The 10,395-nt window shown below is 31.4% G+C and overlaps 1 protein-coding gene across 7 annotated transcripts; it reads right to left on the bottom strand.

The window, feature by feature from the left end:
• Positions 1–5,156: 5,156 nt before the first annotated feature.
• LOC114176529 (uncharacterized) lies at positions 5,157–9,709 on the bottom strand. Of its 7 annotated transcripts, none has more exons than XR_014993464.1 (8): positions 9,309–9,709; positions 8,645–8,716; positions 8,485–8,549; positions 7,480–7,627; positions 7,321–7,404; positions 6,519–6,585; positions 6,042–6,134; positions 5,157–5,650 (listed from the first exon to the last, which is right to left on the bottom strand). XR_014993464.1 is itself a non-coding variant. In XM_028061599.2 (7 exons), the coding sequence occupies exons 1-7, from the start codon at positions 9,564–9,566 to the stop codon at positions 5,645–5,647; spliced, it is 726 nt and encodes a 241-aa protein (XP_027917400.1). In that variant the 5' UTR covers positions 9,567–9,706; the 3' UTR covers positions 5,157–5,644. The 7 variants fall into 7 exon arrangements, 3 of the variants coding, with proteins under 3 accessions (XP_027917400.1, XP_027917401.1, XP_085526854.1); XR_014993462.1 differs by having other exon boundaries at positions 6,519–6,588; XR_014993463.1 differs by having other exon boundaries at positions 6,042–6,585.
• Positions 9,710–10,395: the final 686 nt, after the last annotated feature.

The following is a 10,395-nucleotide window of genomic DNA, read 5'->3' on the forward strand; positions in this document are numbered from 1 at the left end:
AATAAGTTTTTGCTATCCAAATCACATCTTTATTTATAATTTAACATATGTGTGTACAATACCTAAATCATGCAACAAATGGGTTTAATTCACATCCAAACATAAAATTGAGCTATTATAATCTTACCAACCAATTTCAATATTTTTAGAAATATTTTTTAAAATAATTTTAAGAATATAAGTTCAAGACCACTATTTTTTCTAAGGCACAACAACTCCAATAGGTGCAAAAGAACTAAAGTGCTCAAAACCTCCATAAATCTAAGGCCACACCAACCAAACAACAAAAACAATGATTATAAAACAAACCAAGATAATTATCTTCTCAACATGTTAAACCTTTGAAATTTTGTTTGGATGAAATGATGAATTTGAAGGAGTAAAAAATGGTGGATTTAAGGAGAAAGAGAGATGAAAGTGGGGTTGTTTGGATTAAGGAAAAGAAAGTAAGAAGTGTAGGAAAATGAGAGGAATGTTTGTAAGTGATTTGATTGCCAAGAAAAAGAAAAGGGGAAATTCCTCAGCACATTAAAAAAATTTGTCATTAACCAATCGTCTCACACAAAGGCCTCTAATTTTTAGAAGTTTTTGCTTTGGACAATTTAGTATTAGCTTTCTTTGGGCTACCCATATTAGGTTTCCTTGTAGTTTGAAACGGCTTGTCATCCTCTTATGTATTGAATCTTCCTTCTCATTAAGCATATTAGCCCATTTAGAAGCTATTTTTAATTCTTCCACTAAACAAGCCTCCTTAGATGTCGAAGGATTAGAAACTGTCGCTAAACTACTGTGAGTTGAATCTAATTGTTGTAAACCCTGCAAATTATTGACAATGGGAGTGAATTCCTCCATATAAGGCATACTGACCAAGGAATTAGATTTCACTAGGACACCACCATCAAGATTTTTAACAAGAGAAGATCCCTTAATAACACAAATATTATCATGATTATCCACCACTACCTTACGATGTGACTGAGCAAGAGGTTGTACCATAACAGGTTGCACCATAGACTCTACCACAAGCTCCATCATAGGCTTCACCACCGAGCTAAACAGTCCTTAGCCTCATCTTATGCATCAACCACCTTAGGATGATAGTGTTATTGTATTTTTGTGCCAACTATTTTCTCCCCACCAAAAATAACATTGGCATTTTGTTATAATCGTCTACAACTAGATAGATCATGACCAATTATTTTACAATTTAAACAAAATAAAGGCAATTTCTCATATTTCACATCAGCAATAAACATAAATCTTAGTCTTTCACCAAAACTTGATTAAGCAAATCAAATAACAAATCAACATCTAATGATAAAGGTGTACCAATTTCACGTGTTATTGAGAAAATTGCTTTCGTGCCATTACCTTAAAGGAAGGTCATGAATGCAAACCCAACATTAAGTTGTATTAGGTTTCATGGAAGTTGGGACAACAATCTTTTGTCCAAGAAAAAATAGGAAGAATGCTAAGAGAAAATTTCAAGTTCCAACAACCAAAACCCTTCGCATGTCTTCTAAATAAGAAAAAGTAAATTCATATAACTCTTTGCCAAGTGGCCTTCCATTGACCCATATACTTCTAAACCACATCAAGTTTTTTAGAAAGGTCTAAATGTGTAAGTAGTTTATCCCCTTTTGTTAACAAAATAGTCCATGCAAATGATCACTTGAAATTGGTGGTCTTTTGATTCTTGTAGATCTCCTTAATGTTGCTTAACTACATTGAGTTGAAACTTGTTGTTCAATTGGTTGCTCAACAAGTTCTCCAACATTTATTTGTTGTTCTTAAGCAACTTGTGGAACTTGAATAACTAGTTTCCTAGTACACTCTTGAACTAGAGGAACAACAATCACTACCAGTTTATCATTTGATTTAGAGCGTTGAACTTTATTGTGATCCTTTTCAAAACCAACATTTTGAATTAAATCACTCCCACTAATCAAGCCATCTTCAAGAACTTTGCATTTCTTGATTCTAGTATTCTAGTACTTTGAGATGGACAATGAAATCTATAACCTTTGGAGTTTTCAGCATATCCAATGAAATACCCAATAATAGTCTTAGGGTTTAGTTTCTTCTTTTGTGGGTTAGAAATTCTCACTTTAGACGGACATCCCCAAACGTATATATGTCATAAATTGGGTTTTCAACCTTTGAATAACTCAAAAGGGGTTTCTAAAATAACTTTGGTTGGAACTTAGTCCATTATAAAGGTGATTCAATCCACAAGAATTGAAGAAGCTTTCCATTAAAGTTTGATTTCTTCTTTTTACCACACTATTCTGATATAGAGAACCAGACGTAGTGTATTGGACAACAATCTCATGTTCTTGAAGGTTTCAAACCTTCATTCCCTTAAACTTTGATGGCGTAGTATGTTGTAAAAAAGAGTTGATTTGATAACCCAAAAAAATAGAGCATAAAATTTATTGAGCTTTGTCAGAGTAATTGCTATAATAAATAATTGCATATTGTGTGAGATTGTATTATCAAAATTCATGCAATAGCTTTGACAATTGATTGATGAAATTGACCCTATTTATGAAAATAATTGATTCAACATGAATATCTTATATTGTCTCATATATTTTGGAAACTGTCAACAAAGGTCACTCATTTTTTATGTGTAAAGAGTAAATATGTGAAAACAAACATTGTGTAAAATATTTATAAGTGAAATGAGAAAAAAAAAGATATAGAATAAAGGAAAAATTACTTTAAATGAAATTTTGATAAGTTAAAAATGGTTAAGATGAAATAGTTTTAGAATACGTTGAGAGTTTAGAAAATATAATTACGAAGAAATTATTAGATTTAAAATCAAATAGCTAAATAATTAAAATCAAAATTTAATTTTGAAACATGGCTTAAAAGTTTAATACTTGTTATAATAAACCCATTTCTTTCTAATCCGGGGAAAATAAATCTGAATCTTACTTAGATATCCATCTGATTCAAAATCACTCATGTTCAATCATTAAAAACTAGTTGCATCACCTATGCTTTTAGTTTTTCATGACGTATTGCAATTTTTATTCTAATTTTGCTCCAAATAAATGACACGAATACTTAAAATCACGTCTTAAATAAACGAAAGAATTTATAATTTAGATTTTCATGTCAAATATACACATATGATAGAAAAAAAGTGAATCTAAACAAGTGGTACATCAATTTATCAACTTTCCAACTCTAATAGTTACAAGTATAGAGACTAAAAATATTTAGTAAAACTATTTTAATGAGTGATTCACTTAGTACTATTTTTAATCAGAAAACAAACGTTAAACATCAATAATTTTGAAATAGAGAAAGTATTTGTGAGATGAAGAATATTAAGTCACCACTTTCTATTTAAGTTACATAATAACATAGAAGCTTTGAAATTAATTAAGAAGGAAACACTCGTAAAATATATGTGCCATTCAATTCAGCCAAATTCAGAAAAGAAAAAAAAAAGTGATTATAATTACACTAAATCTTCACTTTTTTTAATTTCTTACACCAAACAATCTTATTCAACAAAGTATAATGAGATATTAAATATAAACACCCTTCTCAAAAAACCTTAATTCGTTGCATTTTAAGCAATTAAGTCATCATGTTAAACCTAAATATATTCATATGATATGAATATATTTCAAATCGATTATCCATCAAGTGTCTATTTGATGTGGGAAGAAAGAGGAAAATGAAAAGAAAAAACAGAAGATGAAGAAAAAGTGGGTTATATAAAATTTTGATTTGATTTTTGATTTGATTATTAGTGGAAGCTTTGGTAGTTCTTAATATTCTGTAGTTGGTGGTTGGTCCATCAGACTAAGGATTATTATAAGGTAACGGGAATTATGGCACCAAACCAGGAATCTTAAACCCAAAATAATACACCAAATTAAAACTTAAATTAATAGAAAACGACATTCATATGATTATGAATATAAAATTCAAATTTCCTACCCTATTCCATGGAGGGGTATGTGTGTGTGATTATGAATATGATTAGAAGTAGAAGGACGTTTACCTACCCACAAACAATAAAAACCCTTAAATACTATAATTTCATAATCTTATTCATATTATTCAACTTTTACAACTATTCATAAAATTATCAAAGTAATATATAATTCAATTGTTAGATCTATAAAAGTAAAGACATATTGAAGATGTGAAAGTTAACAAGACCTAATCTACTTAAATTCCTAACATATATGATCTCATAAAAGACCGGTAACTTAAAAAAAATTGCATACTTAGTATTTTATTTTTGAGTTAAATATATTTTTGATTCCTTAACTTTTGGTGAAAATTAAAATTAGTCCATTTTCAAAACTTTAACTTAATTTAATCTTCTAACTTTAAAACTAAGTAGATTTAGTCCTTTTAACTAAATTTTATTAAGTTTATTTAACATCTCAAACGTATTTCATGCTATCATTTGAGTTGTTTACACAATTTAACACATTTTCACTTCAACATTATCTAAACAATCATCATAAAACACGTTTGAAATGCCAAATAAACTTAACAAAATGTGATTAAAAGAACTAAATCCACGTAGATCTAAAGTTGGAGAAATATATTAGATCAAAGTTTCAAAGAAGGACTAATTCTAATTTTCAGTAAAAGTTAAGGAATCAAAGACATATTTAACCATTTATTTTTTAAACCACTTGATCTTAGTCAAATGATATCAAAGATAGGATAAAGATAGGAAAAACAACTAGATTCTGATCGCATTTTCCTGATCTTCTGTTTCCTTCGCCAAGCAAAAAACACATCACCAACCGACCACCAAATGAAAAGTAAAGTATATATGTCACCATGTAAGACCCAATTATGAGTTCTATGAATCGTGCAATTTACTCATCACAACAGAATATCTATTAAGTAAACATTTGTCATGATCCAAAAGTGTCATATTATGAGTTTCTTCTCTCTTGATCACAATATTTTTATCAGCAAAACTTGAACCAGAGATCTTGGTGAAGAAAACTGAGTCTAGTAACATTCAGACCAACAACTTGTCTTTATTTGATTCCGATAAGAAAAAAGTAACAAACCATTTCCAAGATAAATAAATAAAAAAAAAACACTGCATTAAATTTTCAGGGTCAGTTTAATTTTAAGAGAGAATTTAAATCAAAATCTCGTTATCAAAAAGTGCAGAGCAGTAACTTTAGACATTTTTATAATGTTAACAGATTATCAATTGAAACTTGATAGTTTCAGTATACAGAAAGCTTATTATTACACCAAGCAAAAACTATAAATTATAAATATTGCTATCAGCTACAAATAAGCTAGTGTACAAATCCATGATGAGAAACAGTAAATTGGTGCATGAGTTTGATGTGCCAAAATATCAAGGGCTGAAAAAAATTGATACTATTGCACATTGACATTGCTGCTGTCAACATATAGGACCTACCTAAATGCTTAATATTCACGTTTGTGTAGTACTGCACCACATTTGAGATATTCTGCTACTTTCCTTACCTTTTCCATAGGAGGAAATAGGAGCAGAAAATTTCTCTGAAACATCGCTTCACTATATACAACAGCAAAACCATGCTGTCTCTTCTTATAATTGCTCAATTTTTGTGACACCCAGTGAAGTTAGCATCGTCTGTTACATGACTTAAACCTGTAAAAGATACAACTTATATGAAGAAATGAACCAAAACTTCAATTTTTTATGGAATTTGCTAACACACTGTCTTTTTTTTCTGCAGGGTATTAAAATTATAACTTTGATCATCTTTAAAAATATACCTAAAGGGAATAACTTACTAAAATACCTTTAATAAAAGAGTTTATGTTAGTAAATTATTCAATTTTTTTTTAAATGAGTAACTTACATAAATTATAACTTTGATTTTCTTAAATAAGGCTATATGGTACTGTGGCCACTAAATTGGCTAACAGCATAAAATTGTGTGGCCTAAATATATAATTCTCCCAATCATAAAATGAGAATTATTCTTAGTAGAAACACACAATTAATTATGCTCCAATAGCATCAGCTGAAGCTATACCTGTCTTCTTCGGTTTTGTATTGCATACCAGGATCGTGCCATTGCATAGCATGGCAAAAGAACACCAGCAAATTGAAGAAGTGACATCTCAAGCTGCCATCAAACATTCCAATTTAGCAGAAAATCTAGAAAGAACAGATGATATGAGAGAAAAACTGATTTTATCATTTAAGTCCAGAGTCGGCACATTATGTTTCTAGACCTGAATTTTGATCATGTGAACCAACAAAATGTGGTGGTGCATAACAATAGTAGGCGGCAGTGGAAAATCTGGAAAAAGTTTTTCTTTTTAATTTGCAACCTTCCTGTGCTGACACCACCAAATGACTTTTCAACCAATGTGCTAGCCTACCTTATTGTCATTGCCATGTTTGAGCACACATAACTGATAAGGACTTTGGTATTATGAGGTGCCTAAGTCTTACATCAAGTAATATGAGATGCTCAATAGAGTATTTAAGTGTTTAGTTTTCTCACCTTAATTAGTAGCTTTTGAGGTTAGATTTTCCAAGTGCTTGGGTACTTATCAATAACCTAACAGAAACTTCTAAAATACACAAAATTCAGATACCAAGTGGTAAGAATCAAAGAGCTAATCAGTCACTTAGCTAATTGATTGGAAAGCATTCAGTTCTTCAGTTTCAGTTACCAAAAGTATATTTCATTTGATCAATCAAACTCAAATGATAATAGCTGATTTATAACTGAACTGATTATTAAGAAGTTGTATGCACAAATATAAACTTCATCCCCAATAAGTTGGCATGAAGGAATTTCAACAAATAGATACTTGCACTAGTTTATGCCATTTTGAGATTATTACCTAGTTCCATAAAATGTGTATATTTTCTCAAGTGAGCGTGTGCTTACATCCCAAAGCTTATGCATGCTACATCACTGATAGAACTAGATCAGAAATAGAATGACAAAAATCACTCTTTATAGCAGAAAATCCACTTTTGCTTCAATACCAGTGTGGTATGGAATCAGAGCTGAAGAATATATGTTGAGTCTGAAAGACTTGCTGCTCTCCCTCCTTTACCCAAATCCTAAAAATGACCACTTTTCTCTTATCTGTCTCATAAGCACCATATATCCACAATAACTCGTACTAGTTACTTATTGTTACTAATGGTTGTTACTTTTCTCTACCAATAGCCCTAAAGTTCAAGTCCTCAATTTCACTTCTATTATTCCTAATATAGAACCTCCTAATAAGAGGTATCAAATTAAGCACATGTGTATTTGCCAAGAAAAGTTATCAGAACATGCTACTTACATTAAAGATTATTGAAGCATCTTGTCCAGTTGTGGAGTTCTTTGTGACCATTAAAGCTTGGCGTACAAGCAAAATTATCAGCAACTGCATAATATATTATTATCATCTCTTAGAAAGGATGAAACAATACACACCTTAACATTATATATGTTTCCTTACCAAGAAAGTGGCAGATCGTAGGCAAGCAATGCTACTGGTTTGTGACATGGCGTAATCTTCATACTCAGTTTGCAGGAACTGGTGCTCAGCTGAAGCTATAGCCACATGCAGATCAGCATTATGCCCCCATTCTTGCCTGTATATGGAACTGTATAAATCTTACTTGAGGCAAAATCAATCATAGATATTAGAAGAAGCATTGAAAGAAAGGTGAGAGCCAGAGGGATATAAATAAATCGGCAAAAGCATCATGCATCTTTAACTAGTAGTAGCTATTGAATTTTGGAAGGAAAAGAGCGAGACAGACCCCACCATTTGGAATAGTGGCAATAACTTCTACCAATTACTTCCTATTTTTCAGAAAAACAAGGACACAGGGCCTAGAGGGTAGATAGATAATTGGAGAGGGCCAACATTTGTTGATAATGCCAGAACATGGAAAGTCTTGTAAATTAGCTTCAAGAAGAATGTCCATCATGCGTGTGATGTGTTAATAACATTACTCATGAATCTGGTATCGTGGTTGAGATTGAGTTACACCCAACCACAATACTGAAACAGTTTGGAAACCGAAAGTAGACACAATACAACAAACATCTCAGTGACATGGATGAGATCCAGTTAATTGTTAAAATGTCTCAAATGAAAAGCCAATACAACTCTCTATGATCAATAACTTGGTTATGTAAAAAATACTCAAATTGGGGTTGTCTGAATGATTGAATTGAAATTTGAATTAGAACCATAATGAGGTAATCTTGTTAGCCTTGCAATGGACAATACCTAATGGTTAAACCAACTTATTCACTTATCACCTCTTGAGAATTCAAAGCAGCAAATTGATTCTAAACATTTCAAAATGCAGGGATATGGTTCTACAAGATCCAAGGGGAAGGTGCAGAAGTTGACACACAACTCTCAGGCCTTGAGCAAAACCTTTCAGAAGATGGAAATTATAAAAAAGCCATATAAAAATCAGTTAGTCAGATACATGTTCAGAATTACCTTATATCAATTGCCATAATTGCATTGCTTCTGACTGGTGGAGGAGAATAATTTGGTGAAAACTCCTAAAAAGTGTGAAAGAGAACTCATAGTTTCCAATTTTAAATTTAGGCAACTCAAGAGGAAAAAATACCACGAATGAGATGGGAAAAGCCCCAACCTGATTACAGATTTCACATATTGTATTTCCTTTCTTATTGCACCATCTCTGGATACAATTCCTATGAGCAAACTGCGCGCCACAAAATGGTGAGCTAAAATGTTTATAATGCAACTTGAAGTCAAAACTCAAAACCAAGACATTAGCATCCAAAAGGATTCCCAAAACATCACACAGCTCCAACCCAGTAAAAACTAAGGCTCTTCATCTTGTACAAATGCAACAAAAGTCGACTAAAGTAAGGATTCGTGAGATAAAGCAACATACCATGAATGTGAATAACTGAAATGCTTTTCAACAACAACAAACACAGAAATATAACGTACACGGATCACACAAGACAGAAATGCTTTCCATAGAAACACTTGAACTAATTCGAGAAGCCATTTCATTGAGACAAGTGAAGACACTGCAAACACATGCTTCCCAAAGGGAGTAGTGTGACAAGTAAACACAGGATATCTATACAGAGACAGAACAGAAGGGTACTACCAAGTTGCCCACTAAAACTAAAGCTTCCATCTTTTAAGAAACATGACAACCCCATCAACCACTTGGTGTTTTAATGATCAAGTTACATTCTTTCCAACATTTAGAGGTAGTTGGTTATTTTGGGTACTGGGTTTGAGGAAAGTAAGAGAGAGGAAGTTGATGACAAACCCACCTTGAGAGTGCCATTACAAGAACAAGGTGCCTCCATGGCTTGGACTTGATCTTCTTCCTGGCATATTCTGCACTCAACAACAACAACAACATCATCTTCATCATACATGTTTGGAGAAGAGGAACTCCCTTCTCCAGCATTGTCAGAAACGGGTATCATAGGATGAACTCCATGATCACAGTTTCTTGCATCCAGTGATCCAAAACAGGCCGTGGAGGCTATTATTCGATCAATGCAAACAATGAAGTCGTTCACCATTTTTGAGAGAGAGAAGAGAAAAGGAGAAACAAAAAGAAAATAGTAGTAGTGCAGGCGTGGGTGGGTTCCAAAAAGGTAACAGTGTTGCCTCAATGCTCTCGATGCTTCGTTGACGAATTTTATGAAACAAACCGCAACTACTCTCATCCTTCTTTAAACCACCACTAAAGTAGTGCTAGTATTTTTCTTCTTCAAATTAGTGTGTTCAACTTTTATCCTTCAAAATGATATTTTTATTTTCGGTTGGTTATTTTTTATTAATGACAAATATTTAATCAATTTTAACTTAACTATCATATTTATTTATTTATTATGATTATAAATATTAAAATGAGTTCAAATTTTTAAGCAAGTCCGATTTAATATAGCTTTTGGTCGGGTTGGTAACTCTTTTAATAAATGATAGTAACTTTTTATTTTGAAGCTTTTAAATTTAACATTTATGGAACTATTTTGATTATAAAGGAAAGTAATTGTTTTTGTAGTAGGTTTTAGATGTAACTATTTGGACGACATCGGTTATGTATTTTTGTTTATTAAATAATTTTTGTAAGCGAAGAGATTAAATACCTTTTTTGTTTTTTTAATTTTAGTTGTTTATATTTTAAAAATGAAGGCCATCGTAGGGAAAATTATCTCTATCGTAGTTTTTGTTTTATCTAATTTTTTGTTGTATTTTATTATTTAATTTTGTTATTGTTTAATGTAATGATCTTAATATTTCTAGTTTAATGAAAAATATCATTAATTCTAATAGACTATATCTACAATTTAATTTATTAAATTTTATCAATTATTTATGTCAATTTATTCTACCAATCAACTAAAA

This window comes from Vigna unguiculata, chromosome 3 (assembly GCF_037176805.1).
Source record: "Vigna unguiculata cultivar grain cowpea cultivar isolate G323 ecotype 2 chromosome 3, ASM3717680v1, whole genome shotgun sequence".
In the NCBI taxonomy this organism is placed as follows: Eukaryota; Viridiplantae; Streptophyta; class Magnoliopsida; order Fabales; family Fabaceae; genus Vigna; species Vigna unguiculata.